A 27,130-nucleotide genomic window follows, 5' to 3' on the forward strand; every position below is an offset into this window, starting at 1 on the left:
AACTGCGTCGCACCATCTAGTCTTCTGCCGTCCTCTACTGCGCTTCCCTTCTCTTGGTACCCATTCTGTCACCTTAATGGTCCAACGGTTATCTAGTCTGCGCATTACATGACCTGCCCAGTGCTATTTTTTTCTCTTAATGTCTATTAGAATATCGTCTATACCTGTTTTCTCTCTGATACAAACTACTCCTCTTTCTGTCTCTCAAAGTTATGCCTAGCATTCTTCGATCCATCGCTCTTTAAGTGGTCCTTAACTTGTTCTCAAGCTTCTGTCAGCCTCCAAGTCTCTGCGCTGTATGTCAGCACAGGTAAACTGCACTGATTGTATACTTTCCTTTTCAGTGATAACGGTAAGCTCCCAGTCAGGAGCTCACGATGTCTGCCGTATGCGATCCAAACCATTTTTATTCTTCTGTGAATTTCCTTCTCATAGTCCGGGTTCCCTGTGATTAGTTGACCTAGGTAAACGTACTCCTCCACAGGCTCTAGAGGCTGACTTGCGATCTTGAACTCCCGTTCCCTTGCCCCCCAGGTTATTTATCATTATCTTTGTCTTCTGCACGTTAATCTTCAGCCCCACTCTCAATCAAGGTCCTCAATCATTTGTTGTAACTCGTCTGCATTGTTGCTGAATAGAACAATGTCATTGGCAAACTGAAGGTTGTTGAGGTATTCGCCGTCAACCTTAACTCCTAAGCCTTCCCAGTTTAATAGCTTGAATACTTCTAAGCACGCAGTGAATAGCATTGAAGAGATTGTGTCTCCTTGTCTGACCCCTTTCTTTATAGGTATCTTCCTACTTTTTTTGTGTATAATTAAGGTGGCTGTGGAATCACTGTAGGTATTTTCCAGGGTATTTACGTAAGCGGTCTGTACTCCTTGATCACACAATGCCTCTATTACTGCTGGTATCTCTACTGAATCAAATGCTTTTTCGTAATCTGTGAAAGCCATATAGAGAGGCTTATTGAACTCTGTGGATTTCTCGATAACCTGGTTAAGGACATGGATGTGATTGATCCATTGTAGAGTAACCTTTCCTGAAGCCAGCCTGCTCCCTTGGTTGGCTAAAGTCCAGTGTTGTCCTTATTCTATTGGACATTATCTTGGTAAATATTTTACATAGTACTGGGAGTAAGCTAATGGGCCTATAATTTTTTACTTCTTTGACGTTGCCCTTTTTGTGAATTAGTATAATGTTTGCATTCTTCCAGTTTTCTGGGACCCTTGCAGTCGATAAACACTTCGTATAGAAAGCCGCCAGTTTTCCTAGCATTATGTCTCCTACATCTTTGATTAAATCGACTGTTATTCCATCCTCTTCTGCCGTTTTTCCCCGTTTCATGCCTTGCAAGGCCTTTCTGACCTCATCTCTAGTTATAGGAGGAGTTTCTGTATAGTGTTCATTATTGTTTCGAATAGAGTGCTCCTGAGTCGTCTGGGTACTGTAAAGATCAGTATAAAATTCTTCTGCTGCTCTTACTATATCTTCGAGATTGCTGATGATATTACCGTGTTTATGTTCTAGTGCATACATCTTGGTTTGTCCTATGCCAAGTTTCTTCCTCACTGATTTCAGGCTGCGTCCATTTTTTACGGCTTCTTCAGTCTTTCTCACGTTACAGTTTTGAATACCACTTATTTTCGCCTTGTTGATCAGTTTTGACAGTTCTACAAATTCTATCTGGTCTCTTGAGTTGGACTGCTTCATTCTGTCGTTTCTTTATTAGGTCCTTTGTTACTTGGGAGAGCTTGGTTACTGGTTGCCTTGGTGCCTTGCCTCCCACTTCAATTGCTGCCTCTGAAGCCAGCCTCGTTATGGTTTCATTCATTGCCTCTATGTCATCATCATCATCTCTCTGTTCTAAGGCTGCATATTTGTTTGCAAGTACCAGCTTAAATTTGTCTGCTTTTACCCTTACTGCCTCTAAGTTGACCTGTTTTTTCTTGACCAATTTTACTCTTTCTCTGTTCAAATTGAGGTAAATCCTGGCCCTTACTAGCCTATGATTACAAAACTTTATCCTACCTATTACTTCTACATCCTGCATTATACTGGGATCAGCAGAAAGTATGAAATCAATTTCATTTCTTGTTTCAACATTAGGGCTTTTCCAGGTCCATTTTCTGTTGCTATGTTTCCTGAAGAAAGTGTTCATTATTCTCAGTTTATTCCTTTCTGCAAATTCTACCACCATCTCACCTCTAGCGTTTCTAGAATCGAAGTAGCTGCCAATTGCCTGTTCACCCGCCTGCTTTTTCCCCACTTTTGCATTGAAGTACCCCGTTACTACTGCATATCTTGTGAGCACTTTTCTCATAGCTAATTCAACATCTTCATTACACTGATCTACTTCCTCATCGTCATAACTGGACGTTGGAGCGTAGGTTTGTACTACCTTTAATCTATAGCTTTTATTGAGTTTGATTACAACTACTGCTACCTTCTCGTTGATGCTGTCAAATTCATCAATGTTGCCCGCTATGTCTTTATGGATTAGGAATCCTATCCCATATTGCTTCTTATCCGGGAGGCCTCTATAGCAGAGGACATGGCCGTTATTCACCAATGTGTAAGCCTCACCAGTTCTTCTAATCTCACTAAGGCCGATAACATCCCAAACAATGTCTGATAGTTCTTCGAAGAGTCCTGCTAAGCTAGCCTCACTCGAGAGGGTTTGGGTGTTAAATGTTGCAAGGGTCACTTTCCATTGGCGGCCTGTCCGGACCCAGGTATTCTTAGCACCCTCTGCTGCGTTGCAAGTCTGACCGCCGCCTTGGTTAGGTGCTCTGCAGCCATTGGGGACTGAGGGTCATTTCATTGAGGAGATCATTTCATCAGGGAGGTTGTGGCCAAATACAGCACCAGGGAGGCCAATTCCTGTTCTGGTGAGGGAGTGTCTTTGTTCAAGCTTTGTGAGCCTTCCTAATTTGGTTGTACCTGGATTAGTATAGCCCCACTTGCTCTCGACATCTTTCACCAGTGTCAAATGCCACTCCAAGCCTGCAGATCTAGTGCACTGGAGGATGTCCTTTGACCTTTGGGACAATGCTTAGTTCTCTCTCTTCAACTCACAATGAAGAACCATAAGAAGCCAAGAAACACTACCAGAAGTGCCCTTTTACATACCTTACATGCTGTATGATGCATACACAACACTTATAAATGTTTATCCTGAAAGCATACTAGTACTCACCAAAGATATAAAATATAGATGGCCAGCCACCAAGAAATGTTGATTCAGCTAGAACACCAGATGCCATCATGGCAACCACTGCACCAACATCAGAGCCAGACTGCACGATTGAGATGACACGGCTCCGAGAAGTGATCGGCGTCCATAATGCAATCATGGTGTGCATGGCTGGGAACACAACACCCTGCAATGCAATATACACGCATGTCACATGAAATGACTATTACCCTGCTCAGCCCTGTTTCCTGGCTACTTTTGTTAACAATCCCAGCTGAGCATTTTCTTGCCAAAACTGACTGTTCTTTAGCCAACTTGTCCAGTATATATAAGTACTACCTGCATGTTGTCAGCACATTACCTGCAATAACATACATACCAGTCACATTAGCAATACCTCTCATAATGCGCTGTATAGTGCTATTGCCAGTACATTATACCTGATAACCAGTGGTTGATCAAGAGATGTCGCAGACTACAGACAACATTTTGAATAAGGGACCTGTCGTTCTGACAATCACTGACGGAGAAAAGTTCCCTCGCCAAATCATTGCCTCCAGCTTTAGTCTCCCTCTTCCTGTGAATATCTTTCTGGTTTGGACAGCATATTACCTGTCATTTACTCATAGATTAGCCTAGCTCATGAGTGAAGCCCTCCTTAACACTACAGTGAGACATTAAGCTATAAGCCAGAAGCATAAATTTCATGCATGGAATACCAAATAGTTCAGTATTACCATACCATAAATGGAGGCCTGGCGAGCCAGCAAATATGCAAACAAAGAAGACATGTTACAGTGTAGTCCTTGATATAGTATTCCCACACCAGCTTCTTGTGATGTCATGTACAGTGAAACCAACTACATGGAACTAGTCAATTTTTTTATCATTGGATAATGATTACATTGCATTATGAAATATTTGAATGCTCAGTATAAAAGGTCATCATCATCACCAACCTATATCAAGTCCACTGCAGGACGAAGGCCTTTCCCTCCGATCTTCAATTACCTCTGTGCTGTGCTAATCAATTCCAACTTGCCGCTGCGAATTTCTTAATTTCATCACCCCGCCTAACCTTTTGCTGTCCTCGACTGCGTTTCCCTTCTCTTGGCACCCATTCTGTAACTTGTAGGGTTTCTGGCTCTCGCGGTGGTTGTGTGGGGGCCATTGCGGTGTGTTGCCGGGGGAGGCCCGTGTCCCTTTCCTTCTTGCCTGGACGGGGTGGCAGCAGGTCATAAAACACTGTCGCTCTGCTGTCATCCGGCCCACGCGAAGGTCAACAGGCTTTCCCCATTGGCTGACATTTTGGCGGGATTCGGGCCCTGCTTGCATGCGCTCCGGGTAAGCGCGTGCAAGACGGGGCCCGGTGAGACCACATCGGGGCGTTGGAAGGTGTGCACGTGTTCCTCTCTGCCGGCGGCGACCCCCTTTGTCCGCCGCTGGCCTATGGTTACTTCGGCTCAGCGGCGTCCCGGCTTCGGCGCGCACTCTTCCGTCGTCTCGATGTCCTGAGGCAGCGTCTTCCGATCGTGCCCCTGTCTGTTCCTCTGCCGTTTCTTTCTATTTCTCTTTTCTCTGCTGAGGGGCGCGCGATGGCAGGCGCTTACCGAAGGATAGGCAACTTCTTACTGCTGGAATTCTTTGTTCTTTGTTCTCTCTCTGTCGCGGTGCACCATTAGCGGCCACCGGCGACCATTTGGCCATGTTTTGGGTCCCAATTAGCTTCAGATTCAGACATGACATTAAAACGTGTGTTTGTACTGAGTCACACCGTAATAAACGTTCTCTGTGGCTTCTAGAGAGCTTTGCCTAGGGCAAAGCTCTCCCTTGCTGCGTGCGCGGTCTCGCCTTCCCCTAAGCTGGAGCCAGCGGGGCGCGTACGTGCGCAGCTGCTCGTCGGCACACGAAGCGGGCCGAAGCAGGTGCAGACACGGTGCCCTGCACGCGTGGCGGCTCGGAGTGCTCGAACTCGCGGTGGTCGTCCGGTGCGCGCGATATCGGAGCATGCGCGCCGTGAGCGTAGTGAGGAGACCACAAACTCTAATGGTCTACCGGTTATTTAGGCTACGCATTACATGCCCTGCCCAGCTCCATTTCTTCCTCTTAATGTCAAATAGAATATCAGTTATGCCCGTTTGCTCTCTGATCCACACCACTCTCTTCCTGCCTCCTTAACGATATGCCTATCATTCTTCGCTCCATCACTCTTTGTGCGGTCCCCAACTTGTTTTTGAGCTTCTTTGTCAGCCTCCAAGTTTCTGCCCCATATGCTAGCAACAGTAGAATGCAATGATTGCACACCTTTCTTTTTAGTGATAATGGTAAGCTTCCAGTAAGGATCTGAGTATGTCGGCCATATGCGCTCCAACCCAATTTTATTCTTCTGTAAATTTCCTTCTCATGATCAGGGTCCCCTGTGACTAATTGACCTAGGTAAACGTATTCCTTCGCAGACTCTAGAGGCTGACTGGCGATCCTGAAACCTTGTTCCCTTGCCAGGCTATTGATCATTATCTTTGTTTTCTGCATATTAATCTTCAACCCCACTCTTGAACTCTCTCTGTTAAGGTCCTCAATCATTTGTTGCAACTCGTCTCCAGTGTTGCTGAACAGGACAGTGTCATCTGTAAGCCAAAGGGTGCTGCAATATTCGCTGTTCATCTTTACTCCTAAGCTATACCAATTTAATAGCTTTAATACTTCTTCCAAGCATGCAGTGAACAGCATTGAAGAGATTTTGTTTCCTTGTCTGACCCCTTTCTTTATAGATATCTTCCTAATCTTTGTAGATATTTTCCAAGATATTTACGTAAGCGGTCTATACTCCTTGATTACGTAAGGTCTTTATGACTGCTAGTATCTCTACTGAATCAAATGCCTTTTTGTAATCTATGAAAGCCATGTAGAGAGGCTGATTGTACTCTGCGGATTTCTGGATTACCTGATTAATCACATGGATGTTATCCATGGTAGAGTATCCTTTCCCGAAGCCAGCCTGTTTCCTTGGTTGACTAAAGTCCAGTGTTGCCCTTATTCTATTGGAAATTATCTTGGTGAATATTTTATATAATACTGGGATTAAGCTAATGGGCCTATAATTTTTTCAATTCTTTAGCATCTCCCTTTTTGTGAATTAGTATAATGTTTGCATTCTTCGAGTTTTCTGGGACCCTTGCAGTCGATAAACACTTCATATAGAGAGCCGCCAGTTTTCCTAGCATTATGTCTCCTCCATCTTTGATTAAATCGACTGTTATTCCATCTTCTCCTGCCGCCTTTCCTCGTTTCATGTCTTCTAAGGCCCTTCTAACATCCTCGCTAGTTATAGAAGGAGCCTCTGTAACCTGTTTATTACTACTTTCAATGGAGGTATCCTGGCTGCGCTGGGTATTGTATAGGACAGTATAAAATTATTCCACTGCTTTTAATTTATTTCCGAAATTGCTGGTGATATTACCCTGCTTATCTTTCAGTGCATACGTCTTGGCTTGTCCTATGCCGAGTTTTCGTCTTACTGATTTCAAGCTGCATACATTTATTAGTGCTTCCTCAGTCTTTCTTACATTATAATTTCAAATATCCTTTATCTTCTCCTTGATGATCAGTTTTGACAGTTCCACAAATTCTATCTGGTCTCTTGAGTTGGACAGTTTCATTCTCTGTCGTTTCTTTATTAGGTCATTCGTTGTTTGGGGGAGCTTACCTACTGATAGTCTTAGTGTGTTGCCTCCCACTTCAAGTGCTGCTTCTGAAGCCAGCCTAGTTACGGTCTCATTCATTATCTCTATGTCATCTACAACTTGCTGTTCTAAGGGTGCATATTTGTTTGCAAGTACCAGCTTGAATTGGTCTGCTTTTACCCGTACTGTGTCTAGGTTAGCCTGTTTCTTCTTGACCAATTTTACTATTTCTCTCTTAAAATTGAGGTGAATCCTAGCCCTCACTAACCTATAATCACTGCACTTTACCCTACCTAACACTTCTACATACTGCACTATGCTGGGATCGGCAGAAAGTATGAAATCAATTTCATTTTTTGTTTCACCATTAGGGCCTTTCCAGGTCCACTTTCTTTTGCTATGCTTTCTGAAGAAGGTATTCATTATTCGTAGCTTATTCCTTTTCACAATTTCTACCAACATCTCCCCTCTAGTGTTTCTAAAACCGATGCCGTAGTTGCCAATTGCTTTTTCACCAGCCTGCCTTTTCCCCACTTTTGCATTGAAGTCGCCCATTACTACAGTATGCTGAGTTTGAACTTTTCACTTGGCTAATTCTACATCTTCATAAAACTGATCTACTTCATCATCATCATGACTGGAGGTTGATGCGTAGGCTTGTACCACCTTTAATCTATACCTCCTATTCAGCTTTATTACGACTGCTGCTACCCTCTCATTAATGCTGTAGAATTCGTCAATGTTGCCCACTATGTCCTTATGTATTAGGAATCCTACCCCATACAACTTCCTATCTGGGAGTCCTCTATGGCAGAGGATGTGGCCATTAGTCAGCACTGTATGAGCCTCACCAGTTCTTCTAACCTCACTAAGGCCAATGATACACCAAACAATGCCTGAGAGTTCACCAAATAATCCAGCTAAGTTAGCTAAGTTAGCTAACTTAGCTAACCACATCACGCAAACTTAGCTGGTAGCTAAGTTTGCGTGTTAGAGGTTGCAAGGGCCAGTTTCCACTGGCGGCCTGTCTGGGTCCAGAGATTCTTAGCACCCTCTGCTGCGTTACAGGTCTCACCGCCGCCTTGGTCAGGTGCTCCACAGCTGCTGGGGACTGAGGGCCATGGGCGAATTGCGGGAATCATGAGGGAGGTAGTGGCTAAATATTACAGTGGGGAGGCCAATTACTGCTCTGGTGAGGGAGTGTCTTTGTTGAAACTTAGTGGGTCTTTCTAATTGGGCTAGTATAGCCCCACTAGTTCTTGGCTTTTTAGCCGGTGTCAGATGCCACTCCAAACCTGGAGATGTTTCAGTACTGAAGGAGGTGAATTTAACATTACCACCTTTAGATTTAGAAAAAAAAATACTTTGCAAGGGTTCGAACCTCTGACTAAGCCAACTGAGTACAGAAGTTGGCTCAGTCAGATAACTCTGCAGGCTGTGAGGCTGTCTTATGGTGGAGAATTTCAGCCCAGAGGATCTTACATGCCTAAAAACTTCTTTGATTTGTCCGCAATAGATTACTTTTGGTGATCGCGATGGGTTGGCAAGTTTTTTTGGACAAAAATAGACTCGCTATCAAAAATGTTAAATTCATGGCATCACACTGATGTCATCGACCCTGCAAAGGGAGTGAAGTCCAAAAATGGGAGGTTTGACTGTAAACAACGCCACTTCTTTTTTTTTTACAAGAAAGTGCAGATGCAGTTTCAGATGCTCTGCGAGTTTAAAGGGGTTGAAAATCAAGAGAGAAGTATGTGTGCATGTGTCTCCCTGCTTACCTCCGCCAGACCCTGAAGTATACGGATGGCAACCACAATCAGGTGGTGGGCATGCGCAGCTGCGGGCAGCACCATGGACAGCAGGCTGGTGATGACAACGCCAAGGCCAATGAGCCACTTCGGCCCAAGCTGTTCAGCCAGCACACCTCCTGGCAGCACTGTCAAGATGTAGCCATAGAAGAAGGATCCCAGCACCAGGCCTTGCACCTGGGCGTCCCAGTCAAAGCGCTCTGCCTGATCACTACGCTGCCCTGCCAATGATAAAGGGGAAAGTGAAAAAAAAATAACCTTGTCAACCACACAGATAGTCTGTAAAGCAGTGATTCTGAACATTTTACAAAGCAGGCGCCAAATAAAACAACAGACGAAGGAAGGAGACACAAGACACGTAGGCACTTACGTGTCTCGAAGCACCTACGTGTCTCGTGTCTCCTTCCTTCCTCTGTTGTTTTATTTGGCGCCTTCTTTGTAATCATGCATAACCAACTCGCCCGCCAGCACGTGCTCACTGAACATTTTGACAGTCGCAGATCACTTGACTTAACATAAGTTTATTTAATAGCCTCCATCAGGGCACATGTGCACATTACTGCCAGCTTTTACTAAGCAACAATTAGGAATGCAACGAGAAAAAGGCCCTTCAAGCCACCTGTTCCTCTCAGTGGGCAGACTCCATCACACATGCTGTCACGCAGCATACAACCATATTGCATAAACTGTGTTCGTCCAATTTCTTGCAGTTAAGCGCGTTGCACTGGGCACCGTACTTTACAATGTCTGACCAAACTGTCCAGCAACAGGTTTTGCGATGCAGACAACGAAGTGAGATCATGGCCGCTGCAATCAACATGCAGCTGTCAAGCTTGATCGAGCTGACCTCTACGTATCAGACAATGTTGAATGGCCCACATGTGGTTAGCCCTCCAATCTTGGGGGTACATGCACGATCTCAAAAGTCATGTCATGTATAAACCACCGCCATTGTTAACCACTCGGTGGTTAACACTACAGTCTGCTCAGCAGGCACAGAAGGCAGCGGAAATGAATTATGACTTTCAGCAATTGATAGAGTACTCTAGAAGTGTCGCTCCCAAGGGGATCAGTAAAAAGAAAGGAAAGAGAAAGAAAAAGCAAAGATGCACATAAACACAGACATATTTTTAGGGACAGAACTTGCATAGTATTATACCTTCATCAGCCAATGTTTCATTCTAGTTTGACATGTCACTCGAGAGACCATAATCAATAGGACACGTAAAGTTACGTGCCAAAAATAGGAATGAAGTTATCATTATGAATGGCCAAAATCAAAGTGCTCTTATCTTATCTTCTCTATTTATTTGTTCTGGCTTGGACTTAAAAAAAGTTCAGGACATGGCTTTCCACAGGTAGGTTGTTGCAAACACCTTGTCAAACATTTCACTCCCTCTTAAGATAAACAGCCCTCATCAAGTCACCAGAATGGTCCCAATGGATCCTGTTGAACTCTTTTGAGGAACACTGAGGCCATGTAGACCACAGTTTAAGAATGACTAACTTAAAGTAAGGTACAGGGGAAAATATTGCAGCTTTTCTAAAAAGAAAATGTTTCCAATTTCTCATGGCAAAATTGTTCTTGTACTTTCTTCTTTTATGTATAAAAGCTTATAAGACAAAACTTTACCTACAATACAAAGAAAAACTTCCTTCAATGCAGTCATGGTGGCTCAAGAAAAGACTGACTTGGTTTGACTAGTCACAGCTGAAAAAAGGCAATGCACTGGCCATTGCATCATACAAAAGTGAAACCATCTTTCAAAACAGAAAACTCAAAGGCTGGCATAAAGCAATGATTCTATTCCAATCTTTTTGTTTTCCACCCTTCATTAGTAGTCTGAGCAGTACTTTGAATATGTTGTCACTAGGACCAGCCAGTCAAGAGCAGCAGTTTTCAAGATAGACATAGAATCAAGCTAAAGGAATCCTTACATTATATTAGCCCTGTCTTCTTCACTGCAGGAAAAGTACACTAAGGACAAGATCTGCTTGCACTGCAAAAAAAGTGGTGATAGAGAGAGAGAGAGACAATGATGTCAGACAGTGTTGAGCAGTACCTGCTAGTGGATCAGAAGTGGTCAAACGATAATCTTCATCTGGTTGGCACTGGGTATAATTGATGAAGCTTGTTCCATTTACAGTGACCACCCCTTCTGCAGGATGCTTCACCATTGCCACAATGGCCACGCTTAGGCTCACTCTGAGAGTGTAGACATTCACGAGGGCAAGAAAGCCCAAGATGACAAAAATGTGTCTTGCAGGGATTGACAACCATCCTGTAGGGAGCAAAAAAAAAAAAAAGAAGAAAGTAATGATAAGGAGAAAATTTTGTCATCACTGACTCCATGTGTAAACAGCAGAAATCACCATAGTTTCCAGACTACAGCCCACACCCAACCTACAGCTCCACAGAGGTCCAGTTGTGAACTAAACAAAGCTTAAACTGCTTGCATGCAGTATATAGTCAACATGGCTTAAATGTGGTGTGTGGGCTGAAAATGGTAGCATATCCATCGATACACAAGTGGCATTTTTCATATTCAAACTAGCAACAAGTGCCAATCCCTCCGGTACATGGCCTGCCACTCATAAAAGTGATCTAAACGAAAGACCTTGAACAGCCCACACAGCATAGATATTTATCGTTTAAACATGAAAAAAATGTAATTTAGCAATAGTGAGTTTCAGTACAGCAGAGATGTACCGAAGCATGTGTACGTACAGCCAACAACAGAAGTTTACAGGATATGGGTTCCACGACAAATGTGAATTTCTGCTCTGGTAAGGCATTCTAATCTGATGGATCACTGTCTAGGTTGCAGAAGTGACTACAGACTGACACTCTTAATTTCAAATTCAACACCATGCGCCCAGGCTTTGCGAGAATTCACTTTTATTGCAAGAGCAATTATATGGACACTCCAAACAAATTTTCAGTGTTGCCGTTGCCATGATGTTCTATATTTATTTATGTATAGGTAAGCTATAGCTAAGCTGTACATTTTTTATATGCAAAATAGATGCTATATTACCCAATCACAAAAGTTGGTTAGACGAGGTTTATCTTTTTGATTGAATTATTCAACCAATTTTTTTAGAATCGCAGCGTGCTAGCTTAACTCATGAAAGCTTTCATTCATAGCGTATGCATTTTATCCTAAATGTTCCGATTATTAAAAAGTGAAAAAAGAAAGATGTCTGTGCTCATAATCTGAAAATGATACAATTTCACTGGCACCGCACCTTACAGGCAGCACAGTGGTACCAGTGCAATGCCATTACAGGCCCTACATGTTGTGCTGAAGCGTTTACGGGTCAGCGTTTACGGGTTTAAGCGTTTACGTGTCACTTGCATAAGGTCCATTGTGAACACCCACAACATGCAACACTTACGATTCCACTGTTCCACCTTCTTCTGCAAGAATGTCACATGCTGCATACTTGTTTAGAGAGCCCATAGTTCTTCCTATGCTCCATACAATCACTAAATTGATTATTTACAAAAACATTAACTGTCTCCATGTTAATTTGGCAAAATACATGTAGCTACCAGAAGTGCCAATAGAGCTTTAAGAGCTACTCCAGTCAATGCATTGTCATACCAATATAAAAAAAACATGACTTTTACTTATTCCCAGAAACTACTAATGAGATAATGAAAAGGATTTGAAGGTGCCTTCACTGAAAGGAACTGGCCACATCATTTATACTCAGGTTCAATGGCAGGAGAATGGCAACAGTAGGACAGAGGGTGCCAATGAAACAAGAGGCCAGATACACTAATTTGAATTGAGTGCTTATGAAAGTAACCACAGCATCTGGAGCGACTCCCAAATACATTAGCCTATGCTAAAACTCCTACCAGTGCGCCCAGTAACAAACACCACAATCAAAGGCCATTAAAGAAGTACTCACTCATGCTTTCCGTCATTTTTTTTTTGTCATTAAATGAAGGTCCTGGACCTCAATACTGTACAAAAACTACTGGCAAGCATCACAGTACCCTAAATAATTTACTGTAATGCTTTTTTTTCTATGAACTAGTTTCAGTTTTGGCACCAAGAATTTGGATGCGTGCTTCAGGATGTCACAATAGACTGGCTCATTCCATTTCAGCCTTTGCTACATGCAGCTGCCGCACACGAGTGCAGCTGGAAAAAGCACACCACAGCTGTCTCTCTCTTTCACTCATTTTTTTTTTTAATTTTTACTGGCAATGGCATCGTACACGAGCTTTGCTACATGATATCCGCAAATTTTTCTCACCGTCACATCACAATGATGTTGGTGGATGCCAGACCTGGCATTTCGAGCATCTTATTAAGCATTCAATTCACTTGTTTCCTAACCTTTGTTCTTGCCGACTGTCATCCTTTCAAGTGCAAAAAGCATGGGTAGGGTGTGCCCCTGTCAAGTAAGAATGTTCTAGGGATACCCCATGAAACAGAATGCACATAATACTGCATTCTTAATATGCTACATTTGGCTCCCACCATATGCAAATACTCTAACACAAAAGTATTTGAAAGAACTTTCTAGTTAACATGTTCTTGAGCCAAATATAGCACAGTATACAGAGTCCTGAAGAGAGTACGATAAAGACAAATGGCACAAAGATATCTGATCCTTGACTTCAGGAACCACTGTTTCAGCTTGATCATTTTTATGGATAAACTCCTCCAACCATCAGCATTTCTTAACTCTAAAGCTCATTTTTACGATGAGACAACGAGTAATAATGAAAGGAACCTTCCATTCACAACAGCCTCAATGCATAACTAGTTCTGACATAAAAGGATTTTTTTTTCTTTTAGCTTGTCACAGCACACAGATCAGTTTGTACAGTACTTGACAAAGTAACGTAAGCTTATCTTATTTCCTTCTGATTAAGAATGCTCATGCTCCAAATAATGAGCAAATTATGTCTAGAATAATTTAGTATCTGAATGTGGGAACTCTTCCTGTACCTAATCCCTCTATAATTATTACTTAAGCCCCAAATTAAGTGGCTCTATTGCCAAGCACCTTCAATTTTTGGCATAAGCAATATTTGAAATGCATTTTTTAGACGCTCTTACATTTTCTGACCAATTATCTAACCATATCATTTTCCAGAGTTTTCTAACCTATGATAACTATGAGCAGTGATAACGGTTCGACATAACTGTTTTTACTGATGTAATTGATTTCTTTTCTTCATCTCCAATAAAATCAATAATGCAGATGTCTTTTTTTTTTTTCCAGTATGAATTTACATATAACTTGAAGCTATGTGTGCACTGAATGACATGATGGTGTGTTAAGTGATTGAAGAATTAACTGCAGAAAGCGTTTCGCTTGCTATATTTTATTTAGATTTTGCAGCATGAACACAGAAGCATGCGTAAAACACAGCCAATTTTCTAAATTTCTTCCTCGTGTTTTCCTTGTGCAATGAATTTAAACACTTGGCACATAGCAGCGGCCAAAATTTATTTCAAGGAAATGTATGCCCATCTAGCTAACATGGTCTTCTTCTGCATATAGAAAAATGCAATTTGTAAGTTTCTTCCTCTGCACGACATGAATTACTAGATTTAAAATTTACAAGTGAATTGAGATCAAGGTTTAAGCGCTATTTCCATGGCAGTTATGTATAAACAACAGTTTGCAAAAAAAATTCCTGACAGACAGCTATAAACGGCTCCTGCATAGCATGCCGTCAAACTAGCAGGAAGCTCGACATTAAGAGAAAGGTTTGAAATGAATTGCACAGCCAAGCCAACAGCAGTTAGAACTGAGTGTCAATGCTTGATCAGTTGATGAAAAATTCTAGCCTTTCTTATCGGTTATACAGTACAAAGGCTTGTCAGTTCGCTTCTATTACCTTGAAACAAAAGCAAACACAATGATCATAGCAGCAACAGGTTCAACACAGAATATGCATGCAATTATTATGTAACAGGGCAAGGCAACAGCATTGAGACTATAGTCAAAAAAGAAGAGGAAAACAAGGGCATCAACATCGCGTAAATGATCACGCAAGCAAGCGAGCAGCTAATTAAGAACAGCCCATAAATAAACCGCGGAAGTCAACCAGTCTCAGTGGTGCGCCTAACAACGCTGACCGTACTCCCAGGGTGGAAGTGACAAACAGTGAAGAGCAGAGAATTACAAGTGTATTGAATTCAAGTTTGAAGTGCTATTTCCGTGGCAGTTATGGATAAACAACAGTTCGCAAAAAAAGTATGAATTCCTACGTAAATTAGCGGACAACTATATATGAAGACGAAGCGAGAGTTGAGGGTATACGGCTTGAGTATGTGCAATACTGATGTCACACAGCCACATTCGATTGCGATCAAGCCCGATCATGTTTGAAATTTTCGACCGCGATTGGCTCCCTCCCGCAGCTTGCTCAAAAGAGCCAATCGCGACCGAGAAATTCGATCACGATCGAAAGTGCGCCGTATGACACCCGTTCTATAAAGCAGTGTCTAGAAGCTAGAGGCTTTGTCCAGGTAAAAAAAAAATGCAAATACCCTACCAGCAGCAGAAACATTTTGCGCACTATACAGACGAACTTACCCTGTACACATGGAATGCGTTGCAATCGTCCATGATTTGGATCTCTGCTACATTCTGCCATTCTCACTTGAGATTCAAATAGTTGTTTGAACAGAAAGACAAGTACGCGGACAGACCGACTATCCTAAAACCGTGTAGTAGGTAAGCCTCGACTTCGTTGAGCGCTAGATCCCACCTAGCAGACGTGCCGCATTCGATTATAAACAGGAAAATCAGATCTGTGTAGTGGAATGCAGCCACAGCTGCAGTACTACTAAAATAACACTAAGGGACAGGTTTCAAGAATGGCCGGTGCATTCGACGCAGCGCAGACGCACTCGACAGAGCTCCTGAACGTTTTGTTTTGCGGACCACCCATTCCGTGTCATTGCGCTCGCTCTTGGGTAAAAATATGTTGCAGAACTCTGGACAAGTGGAGGGTCGACTGTTCACGTTCCACGGGGATCATTGCGGAGAGCACCGGTCCCAAATATTTCTGCTACTTTCGCCAATGCTTTCGCAAAGGCGCAAACGCGACGCGACACCAAGCGCACAGAACGTATTGCCGGTCACAAGAAGGCAAAAAGTAGTTCAAGGTTCAAGCTCAAGCATAAAGAATGGGTTCAAGCGCCCAGGTTGCACAAGTGTGGAAGGGGCGAAACCGCCAAAGGCACGTGCGTGCACCGCAACAATGCCTCCAAGTGATGGTGATGTTTTTGGCTAGGGCGCTGGTTTGGCAAGGAGGCATTGGTTTGGCAGGAGGCATTGGTTTGGCATGGTCCGGCCAGTTATTTGGCCTGACTTGGCTCCGCTGTGCCGCTGTTTCGTAGGCATTCGTAGGTCGCGTTGTAGTTTCGTTTCGCCCAGTCCGTCATTGCTTGTTCGGCTTGTTGTTGGTGTTGAAGTCCGCTACCGCCCTCGCAGCTGACATTTACTTCGTTGTTGTAGGTCTTTCCCCGCTTTCAACTAAATGGAAATGAGCACGAACGATGCATTACGATGTGCGCTGTAAAAGCTACACACGGCTTCTCCCGTGCCAATTCGTCGCCTACGGAAGGTGAATCCTTGTGCGCGCATTTTCCTGCTGCAGCTGCGCATTGAGTCTTGGACGCGCTAATCAGTGAATTCCGATGTCCCGTAAGCCACAGCGCAGCCAGTGAACAGCTACTACTAACGGCCTGACCATGACTGACGCAAGCCAAGGGATGCGATTGCGCTTGGAACACTTCGTCGTCGCTACCGGCGTGGCTCTCACTGCTGTTCTCCTCGGCAGAGTCGCACAGTCTTTGACTGTGGTGGCAGTTCTGGTAATCCTGCTCCTCCTACTGCGCTGGCAGCAGTCTGAACAACCGGACTTCAACCAGAGGCCGCACGCCGATAGCGGACTGTGGCTGAGCCTCCTCCTGCCTTTTTCTTTGCTCACCGCTGGCAATAGCTACGAACACGGCAATGTTTACACCTTCGCCGAAGTGGTCTGCAGTCAGGCACTTGTTCTGTCTCTCGCCGTCGTTTTTAAGATCACGAACATATTCATCTATGCCCTTTCGACTGTATGGACTACGACTTTACTCGTTACGGCGACTAGCGTTTCTTTTCCGTGGAGTGCAGCGGCCGCAGTGACTACGGCAGGGACATTCAGTTATCTCGTGACATCGTTACCGGCTTACTCGCCCAAGTCGTTCACTCACGGCGAGCTGTTGCTCTTTTGCCAAGGTATCACTACGTTCGTCGCTGTTTCCGGGTGCAGCCTTGCGTGCAACATCATATACAGAGACCGCTGTGACCTCAAATGTTCTGCCTCTGCAGGGTTCCTTCAAGCAGGACTCTTCAGTCTTGCTTTGTTTGTGGCAGCAGTAACCAAAATACAAGCACTCCAGAAACCGACGGGGTTTTATGTGGGGCTTTTTACCTCGGCAATTTTGCTCGTCTATCCTCTGTGCAGTGTCATGGTCAACGGAGAACCTCTGAGCTGGCTTGCGTACCACTGCTTCAGTAGCTACACAAGACTTTGCCTTATGGTCTCATGGATTGCGGTGTTAGTAATAGCTGGACTGTTTGTGTACTGGTACACTACAAACTACAGTGAAAGTTCCACTGTGGTGCGCAAAGTTTTCCATGCAGCGATTGTGTCAGTGTTTTTACCAGGAGTAATATTAGATCCAGACCTTATGTACCTTGCATGTGGCGCCATTCTCGGGGTGTTTGTGCTCCTCGAGGTATTTAGGACGTTGTTGATTCCACCAGTAGGGCCGTGCATACAGAACGTTTTCGCCATGTTTGTTGACGAAAAAGATGCCGGAGCATTCATTCTAACACCCGTCTACCTGTTCATTGGGTGTGCTGCGTCCCTACTGCTCTTTCCGGGACGATTTGGAGACCCGGAGAAAATGCCAGTTTTACTTAGCGGTACAGTGGCTCTTGGCATAGGGGATACTGCAGCATCAGTTGTTGGGTCGAAGCTGGGAAAACACCAGTGGCCCGGCACGTCAAAGACCGTGGAGGGGACACTTGCCGCCATTGTCGCACAGTTTGGATTCTACTTTCCGTTGCTGTTTGTGGCTGTGCCAACTGTGTGGCACCTCAACACACTATTGTTAATTGTGGTGCTCTGCCTAGACTCATACCTTGAAGCATTTACAACTCAAGTGGACAATTTAGCACTACCAGTTTTTGTGTACCCTATGATGACAGCATTGTATGCTTTAGAATGAAAACTTTCAATGTTCAATTGCTGAAGCATTGGTGCACTCGCAGCAGGGTTCCCATCTAGCAAAAGAACAAATACAAGGCTATTTTGCAATAAAAAGACATGAACCATGTACTTTTATTTACAGGTCAATGCACAGTGGCCTGTGCCACTAAGCCCCTTAACATCTTAAGAGGGTGAAAAGAAACTGGTGCCATGGCATGACTACGTGACAGAGTCAAACAATTCTGACAGAACACTGTCATACTGACTAACGTCTGTGGAGGTAGACAACTCGGAGACGTAGCGCTCTAACTCGACGCCAACATTAGCAGGAGCTGCTTCAGTTGTCTGCCTCGCAGGAGTCGTTGCAGTCGTTCGTCTACGCTTTGGTGCTATCACAGGTGACTTCTTGTCCCCATTGTAAGGTGGACGGGTTGCAAGTACAGGGTGGTACCCAGGGAACCCACTCCCACTCTCCTCTATAGGGAAGAGACGGTTTTTTATAATATGTACATATTCCTCGGCAGACTTGCAGCTGCTCAAGGACTGCCAGACTGAACTCCTTGTTTTACAAGTAGAGTCTGAGCCAGCTGCATTATTGGAAGTGCCAGATGAGCTGCTTTTGCTTGGTTTTGAGCTTACGGAGTCGAGCTCGCTGGACGTGGGGCTGAGGACAGGTTGCAAGATGTCTGGAACTACCTGCTCACTCTGAACACTACCTTTTCTTTTTCTGCTCGGAGTCTGTTTCACTTCTCTTCTTGGAACTGCCTGCCGCCACTTCTGTGGCATTTTCACCTTTTTATTTGAGCAGGCTTTACTACCTCGCCTCGGTGCTTTTGCATTTCTCTTGGAATTGGGTGCAAGTGTTGCATGTTTGGTAATCGGTATGGCCAGGGCTTGGTTGATTGTGGTCAACTTGTCCATTACTGCACAACCAGTACGACTGGTCTTTTGTCCCGATGGCAGAGTAGGTTTTTTTTCTTGCTGCTCCTTGCTTTGGTTTGCTGCACTTGTGCCTGTATCTGCACTTGCGGTGCTGGCAGGTGGCTTCCGTCCTTTTGTCCTTGTCTTCTGAACAGTTGCAGTCTGCGTATTGCCTGTGGTGACAATGTTGGGTGGGAGATTGACCACAATTTTCTGCGTTCTTTTCCGTAGACCCGAAACTGAAAAGACAATGGGCTGCCCCTGAGTCGTGCTGCCACTCGCTTGCATTGCCTTGCTATTTGAATCTGTTCCCATGCAAACCGTCATGACACCCTCCTGCACTTCATCATTCGAAAGCTTGTTGCCCAAAATACTCGATGGCTGCAACAATGCAGCAGAGGTGCGCTGCTGCAATGTGCCAGAGTCAGCTCCTGCACTACTAGCCACTTTGGCAGTACTAGTTGGAGTTGCAGTTGCTGATGGACTCCTCTTTCTCTTTAAACTGCCAATAGGAGGCCGAGGTAAAGTAGAGGGTGCTGGTGAAAGACAGCCATCAGTGCAGCCAGCTTCACTCCCTGCATTGTTTTTCAACACAGTGTAGTGCAAAATTTTAAGGCCAATGGAATTCGTAGGAGGTTCCTGCGTCAACAAGGTATCTGTACTTAAATCTGTGCCAGCAGCCTGCACTATAACTTTCTGCGGCCTACAAGTTTTCATGTTCGACATGCAATTTGCAATGTGCAATGATGCTGTAAGGGGATCCTCTACAGGACCCAGCTTGCAAACCACAGTTTTGTTTGGCAAACCAGGGATTTCAGTGATAGCATTTGATGCAGCAAAATCTTCACAGTGCATACTTATGTCTGTCCGTGTAGTGCCTCCAAGTTCCTTCTGTGGAGACCCCAGTAGCTCCACTGAAGAGGTTTCACTTGCTACCACTGAGCCTTCTGGTGAGCTTGCCTCACTTCTACATGGTGAACTCGACCAACCAGTGGCAGACCTTGACACAAGGTTTTTATGGTGCCCATGTGTACCCTCGGTATCTGCTTGTTCATTACATAAGGATTGTGACCGTGATATGGCTTCAGTTGTTGCTAGGATGTTAGCTTGCAATGTCTCGTCAATGCTGTGCGAGCGTGGCAGTTCTCCGATGGCACCAGACTGAGGTAAAAGTTCACAGCAGTTGACAATACTTGCGGTACCTTCTCCTTTCTTCAGCAGATATCTGTTCAGCTCTATCGAGGGTGCTCCATTCATGGCCCCTGCATTTCCTGGTAAGCTTTCCTCAGTTGTACTTTGCAAACTAGACAGTCCACCAGGGGCACATGGAACAGGGTCGAAGCTGCTGTCAATATGTTCAGTGTTTATCCATGTTTCTTGTGAGGACATAGGTAGCTGCGATGACATAGTCTCCTCTGCTACAGCAACGATTTCTGGTAAGTTTGCTTCATTGGAGCTTGGTTGGCAAGGTAATTCACCGATTGCACAAGACAGAGCAAGAGGGTTGTTGGAGGTAGCAGCAGCTTCAGTGACCCCTCCTTCATTGGAAGGTCTGATTAGGTCAGTCGAGGGTTCCATCACTACTCCCAAGTTTCCTGGCGAGCTTGCTTCACTTATACTTTGCAAGTTGAAAAGTTCATTATCTGTATTTGGTAAATCCAGGGATTTATGGCAGTGAACTGCACTGTCAGTGCCTTCTCCCTCTTTTTGTAAAGACCTGGGCAGCTCCACTGAAGGCACTTTATCCACTACTGCCAACTGTTCTTGCAACTCTGCCTCACATACATTTTGCGAACTCAATGGGGAACCTGACAGGCTAGAAAAAATATAGTCAGTGGCGACACTTTCTGCGTCCCCACATTTTTGTAAAGGTTCAGGTGGCGGCATCGATGTTTCAATTTCGCTTGCTATTGTTAAGTTTTCTGGTAAGGTTGCTTCACTTCTGTTAGGCAAGTTGAACAGCTCAGTGCCGAAGTCCTTCGAAACAGTGAGGTTGTGTTGATCGGCTCTTTGCTCTTCTCGACAAGATGCAAAAACATTTGGCAAAGCAAGCTTGCCCACTCCGACTAAGCCTTCTTGTATGCCTACACCACTTCGATCAAGCGGACTCTGAGACTTTATCGTAGTTTTTACAATGGCAGGTTTCCGATTACCTGCAGTTTCAGTATTAGCTTGCACTTCCCCCAGAGGATTGGCGAGCTTTGACGTTTCACTAGCTATCTGGTCATTCTTCGGCTGGCCTGCTATGCTCAGCATGTCACGCACATCACTACAATGTCCCATTGAATCACTGAAATTGTGGTCTGTTGTATTTATAACTCCTTGTTCTTGCGACAGTGCAGACAGATTTGTGGATAAGGTTTCACAGGGTAATGCCAAGTTCTGTCTCATGTGAAAAAATCTGTTCGTGTCGATTGTGTCAGATGCTCCCGCAGATGTGAAGGCAGCGTTAGTTACCATGGTAGCTGGAACATGTACGATCATCTCTTCCTCGTTGGTCAATTCCACAGAACTGTTTTCTGTGGCACACGCACTGTTTGCACTTTCAGTGGCAGCACCAAACGATGCATTGCCTTTTTCTAAATTTCTTGAGATACTTTCACAAACTACTGGCACTTTTGTTCTCTCCCAATGCTTGTGTTCTAGGCTTGCAGATGGCGAAATCATCACTTCCTTCTGCTTTACAGCATATCCATCTGCCTTATTTAGTCGTAGGGATGAGGATACTGGGGTAACAAAGGCTTTCGCACTCCTGAGATAACATGTAGAAAGATTCCTTGCTGCTGGCTCTTCTATCAGTTGATGCGGATATACTTTGAATGCACAATTTACTTCATCCTCTAGTTCCCCTGGCATGACCTCTTGCCATGAGTCAATAACACGTCTTGCAAGGAGGGTGGGAGTTGAAACATTATTAGAGAGATGACAAGAGGAATCCATTTCAGATGTAGCAACAATTTTCACTTTAAGTACTTTTCCCATTTGACACACGTTGAACATTTCACACTTTTCATCAGCATTTTTCTCTTGCTTTGTCTCTGGGCAGAGAGTAGGGCTCGTAGGTTCACGATTAACAACACAGAATGGACGTTCTGATGAAGCGACAACTTTCACTGTCACCGCCTTGGATATCAGAGACGTGTAGAAAACAAGACCTCCTCCTGTGTCACTGCATTTCTCTGTCTCCACTTCCAATGATGTGTTGGCATTCAGGGGGATGGTGGGCAAGTCATCAAAAGCTGACGCGGATGATGAAGTGGTAATTCTCGCTGGTGCTGTTACGGCTGCAGCAGGTGTGTGGATAGAAGGATGTGACTTGTACCTATGGTTCCACGTGTTTATGCATAGCGAGGTGTTAGCGCCGAACGATTGAATGGGTGCACTGCCAGAAGTGGGCACAGCAAGCACTCTAACTTTGTCGATGGTCACGTGTCCCGCCTCACGACAGGTGGATGCAGAAGTATCACGTGCACTACAGGCACATTCCTCTTTGTCCATACACGCCTCGGAGTCGGCACACAGTGATTCATTGGCGGCACTATCACAAAAGTTGACGATTGGCTCTTCGACTGGTTTGACGGACACCTGTCCCGCACCACCACAGGTAGAGGGAGAAGTGTTACATGTCCTGTACACGTGTTTCACTGGGCTCACGTACTCCGGGGGCTCAACACACAACAATGAAATGGGTGCACTGTCACCTACGCCAACTGTGGGCGTTCCAAATGGATTGGCAGTTGCCTGTACTGCGTCACCGCTGATGGAAACAGCGGTATCCTGACACAACCTATCCCTGTAATTTTCTGGGTCCAAGTCCAGTGAAGTGTTGGCATTGGATGCAGTAGGCACCTTGTCATAAACATCAACAGCATGTCTTTGGAGGGGTCCAGTGGTCACCTTTGCTGTACTAGAGGTGGCACAAGTGTGATGTGTTCTGCTCTTCTGATCCTTTGGGTCCAAACCTGCTGAAGGACTGGTTCTTGATTTGGCCAATTTGACACAATGATGATGATATCCTCCATCATCATCACACCATTCAACTGGGCTTGGCTCCGTGAAAATTTCATGCAATTTGGGCATGTCTATCTCGACGAGGTCTGCCTGAATGATGCCATTTACCATGTCTGAACACTGTGAAGAAAAGAAAAATCAATGGTTAAACACTTGCTTGAAATAATGACAGAGAAAACATGCTGCATAAGGTTGCAAAACATCTGCACTGTGTGTTTGGATAAAATGATAAAGTAAACGAAGGTTTCTTCATGCAATGCAATAAATTGCAATAAACAGCTGCAAGCTTACTCAGTAAGAAGGAAGTGCAACTACAGTGCAGAGAAGTTCAGATCATTTCATAATGGCAAACTGCAGGTAAAGATGCCAACTGTGTCTTTACTAAAATGCTGCTTCAGTAAACACGAATGAATTTGGAATACAAGCTGTAATAGACACAAGTTCCAACACTGGGATGTGCCAGTGTTCATGTTGGGGTCACAATAAAAATATCTGACCAACCTAAAGACACTAAAATGAAACATTAAGTCAGTTTGTACTGATAAAGCATTTTTCAAGAACTTTAATTTTGTTGAATTGGAAATATGGTGATCATTAAAAGTCAAATGAAGGTCAAAGTTCAATTTTTCTAATTTCGGGGCGAAACCCCAGATGGTAACATCATCATGATGTCACAGATTCCACAGTATGTTTTCACATATGGGCCATTGTTGCTCAGTAAAAGTTCTAAAGATTTCCAAATTGGTACTTGGCTCTTTTAGAATACAATGTAGTCCATTTTTACCGATGAAAAGTTAACTAAATAGAGCAGATGCTTCCAAAATCCATGATGTCACAGTGTGTTGGAGCAGAAACTTCAAAGCGGTGGCACCACCCTCCTTCTGTTCTTGTGACTTTTCTGACTTAGCAATTGTCTTCTTGGAGCAAGAGTGCCTTTTCTGGTATTTTGGAAGGGTAATTTACTAACACAGCTCAAATAACTTTTGCCTTTATTGTCCCTATGAGTACATATACATCTGCACTGACACAAGTGTGTATTCAATTCAGCATTATCCAGAATTATACCGGATGTTCCAATGAATAGTTTAATATTTAAAACAGTGTTTCCTTTAATAAAGTGATTGTTCCTTCGAAATTAGTGTCAGCAATGACGTACATCAGGGAAGTAAGATGTGGCAATTAACTACAATAATTAACTAAAATCGTCTAATGCTATTAAGTATTAGACCTAGGTGCATTATTTTATTGGAGAACAAAGGCAAGATCCCTTGCATAAATGTTGAATGCAGCAGCATTCCTTCTTCGACCTCTGTTGAACATTTCAAACCTCAATCTTCATATAAACTTCTATCTTGTTTGGAATTATTGTAACTGAGAAATTGAAGCAAGTAGTACAAGAATGCTATGTCAACATTTAGACACGAAAAAATGTGACTTTCCTCGGAGCTGTAGTGAGACAAACTTGGGCATCCTGGTTGCACGAAACCAATACGGTGGCTTGAAAGCACACCTGGTCACGCTCATAATAGCTATGGAGTGGACACTTACCATCCCCCCCCCCTTCTCTGGGGGAAAAAGCATAGAGGGAGGCCACTTCTATATTGGTGAGAAACCACAGGGCCTAACTAACTGCCACAGGTACCTATGAATTTCACATATTTGTGCTGCTCTGAATAAGGGATCACATGATTGTGATCATACAGGATACATTCTGGTAAAGAAACCAAAATGATGAGTAACTTCATCACACTATATAATGAGGTTCTATGCATAATGCACACATAATTAGAGCAAGCTTAAAGAATTGCATACTGAGGATCATATACAGTATGCAGCATTTGCACAGGAGGTGGTACAACTTAGATGGAGGAATGGGCCTGGTTAAAAGGGACATACATATAAAATGGTAAATCATTGAATACTAACAATACATTTATTAACAAGACCATTAAATGATAGTAAAAGCTTTCTCTGAACTGCATCAAATCAGCAGGGCATGTTCATGGGGAACATTCGTGCTAAAGCAGTGCAGGCAAACTATGTAATTTATAAACACACATCAAAGACTGCATCCCTCTCATAACCACAGCAAAACCATGCTATTCATCTTTGCCCATTTCTACCCTGCAGATGTCAATGCTGTGAATAACACTGTACGAGCAAGTGCTCTTTTCGGCTCTTCTCCAAATTTGGTAGCGCATGCAAATTCTTTTTAGCAATCTTTGAACACGCACCAGTAAAAATAATAAATGCACATAAGGTACAAGACAGAAGAGGCGCCACCAGGTACTGTGCCGTCCGGCCTATGCTGATATTCACTAAGCCCTGTTAAGCCCAGTTAAGCTTACGTTGAGGCTCGAGCTACTGCAGCAATTTCTGGTGGACTTTGCAAAAATACACTGACATAGCCTTTTGCACCGCACCAGACATTATTTACTTTTGTGCTGCTCTCTGCAAAGTAGGACATACTTGGCATAATCTTCTTATCATGAAAATGGTGCCCAAAGTTCGAAAGTTTAGCTTGAACCAACTGGCCTGGCTGGGTGATTGCACCATTTCCAATTGTAACCACCAGCTAATGCCTCATGGGGCATACACATAGACTATTCAAATGAATTTCCATCTGATTATATTAAGGTTGACATGCACAACCGCTGTTCCCACCCGCCCGGCATGTCCAAATAACCGCGGTCTATCGCATAACGCCCGTTACCCCCTTGTTATTCTCTATTTCTTTATCATAATCCAGTTTAATTCATCTGTTATTTTTAACGCAAGGATATCCCTCGATGCGTTCTTCGGAGGAAAAAAACCGTTACAACTCGGACGGCGCAATATGAAAGTGCGGGAGATCTTTTTCCCAAAAAACGCGCACTTTGCCCTCATTATATTGTCGCACTATGCCCGTTAATTAAGTCTTTCACCCCAAGTGCTGACTGCCGGTAACCAAACGCGAGTTTCTGGACTAACCTCCATGTTGCTGCACATCTTGACTGCTTCGGTCGGTCCTACTGGGTAAAGGAGTATTGGACTCTTGAGTCCATCGCTCCGACATCGCTCGCACCAGCCTACGATCTTCTGAAAGGACATCTGAAAACAGTCACATGATTAAACAATTTTAAACAGAATCGAGAAGCCGGCACGCGCGCGAACAATTCAGAGTGGTCATAAAGAACTGTTGCTCCATTCTATCAATCCAAGACACTCCTTCAACTATAATTTCTGACGATGAGAGCACGTACCCAGCGCTGTCCCACGTTACAAAACATACTTCTCTATCAAGGCATTTATCACAACACGTGAGGGTGGCCGGCTTCGGTTTTAAACGATCTCGCAACTGCATTAACGACCTGGAAGACTAACGAAAAAAGAAGGGACGCTGTGCGCAGTGGATCGTCGAGAAACGCTCGGGGAAGCAACTCTTTACTTCTCCCAACAACGCGGGATGCACCGACACAGAACCGCGCACGTGCGTTCATACAGCGCTGTGGGTTCACTTACGACTGATTTTCGTCCTAAAGTGCTCATTCCTGCGGTCACGCAACAGGCCAGTTCCGCTCGCCGACATCCCAGCTACCTTTTGGTTAAGGGGGCGTATATGTGTCCGTTATTACAAGTCGCAATCACGCAAAAGTTGCGTTCCATGTTCCTAAACGCAATCGTAAACTCAACGTCACGGCGCCAGCAGCGTCTTGGCTGTCTTGGTAACCACGAGGATGTGCGTATAGGGGCGCTAGCGTCGCTCGCAACAACCGAACATTTGACAAAGTTTTGGCCAGATTTAGCCGTACAAAATATTGAACGTGTTCTCTCTTTCCAAATAAACGTTACGACCATGGCTAAAATGGATGGCATGGGTCGGCAGTCATAAACTAAGCAGATTGAACTTATAGTGAGCATAATGCTTGCTTAACGGAACTTGCATGGTCACTTGGTCACGCGCAAGGAGTTTTGTACATAGGTTTAGTACGACCGAAAAGTTGGGTACAACGGAGTACAAGTCAGCGGTGTGAATATATGTCTCTCCTCGTCATTTTATTTTCCTGCGCACTATTTTAGCGTCACGTATACGTGGTGTCATCGACGCCTGGCAAAAATATTCTATACGGCACTAAAGGTTTTCTATCACTAAAGTTGCTCGCACGATTATAGTATGAAACTCTATGGCTCACACCTTGTCTTACATTCTTTACGAAACGATAAGCAAAACGAGAACAAGGTAAAAGCGGGAGCCAACGTTTCGACAAGTGTACTTTTTTTCAAGGCG

General features: G+C 44.1%; 3 protein-coding genes across 6 annotated transcripts in view; 1 reads left to right on the forward strand and 2 right to left on the reverse strand.

Annotated features, from left to right (window-relative positions):
• Positions 1–16,014, reverse strand: part of LOC142579508 (sialin-like) — a 42,519-nt gene extending 26,505 nt beyond the window's left edge. For 2 of the 3 annotated variants that reach the window (XR_012827390.1, XM_075689780.1), the window contains exons 1-4: positions 15,261–16,014; positions 10,751–10,969; positions 8,658–8,908; positions 3,200–3,383 (exon numbers count right to left, since the gene is read on the reverse strand). Coding sequence is in view for 2 of the 3 variants with exons in the window: in XM_075689780.1 (XP_075545895.1) it covers positions 3,200–3,383; positions 8,658–8,908; positions 10,751–10,969; positions 15,261–15,321 (715 nt within the window). In the remaining variant the exon portion in view is untranslated. Of the gene's footprint in view, positions 1–3,199; positions 3,384–8,657; positions 8,909–10,750; positions 10,970–12,608; positions 13,875–15,260 lie in introns of those variants that run through there. The other variant, XM_075689781.1, reaches the window with a different exon arrangement.
• A 91-nt stretch (positions 16,015–16,105) lies between these two features.
• Dolk (Dolichol kinase) lies at positions 16,106–19,681 on the forward strand. Its single transcript, XM_075689783.1, has one exon. It carries the CDS (start codon positions 16,424–16,426, stop codon positions 17,948–17,950), a length of 1,527 nt encoding a protein of 508 aa, XP_075545898.1. The 5' UTR covers positions 16,106–16,423; the 3' UTR covers positions 17,951–19,681.
• LOC142579506 (uncharacterized) lies at positions 18,032–26,568 on the reverse strand. Of its 2 annotated transcripts, none has more exons than XM_075689778.1 (3): positions 26,365–26,568; positions 25,834–25,953; positions 18,032–22,983 (listed from the first exon to the last, which is right to left on the reverse strand). In XM_075689778.1, exons 1-3 carry the CDS (start codon positions 26,389–26,391, stop codon positions 18,151–18,153), a joined length of 4,980 nt encoding a protein of 1,659 aa, XP_075545893.1. In that variant the 5' UTR covers positions 26,392–26,568; the 3' UTR covers positions 18,032–18,150. The 2 variants fall into 2 exon arrangements, with proteins under 2 accessions (XP_075545893.1, XP_075545894.1); XM_075689779.1 differs by lacking the exon at positions 26,365–26,568 and adding an exon at positions 26,106–26,299.
• Between the last annotated feature and the right edge of the window lie 562 nt (positions 26,569–27,130).

The sequence above is a fragment of the Dermacentor variabilis genome, chromosome 4 (assembly GCF_050947875.1).
Source record: "Dermacentor variabilis isolate Ectoservices chromosome 4, ASM5094787v1, whole genome shotgun sequence".
In the NCBI taxonomy this organism is placed as follows: Eukaryota; Metazoa; Arthropoda; class Arachnida; order Ixodida; family Ixodidae; genus Dermacentor; species Dermacentor variabilis.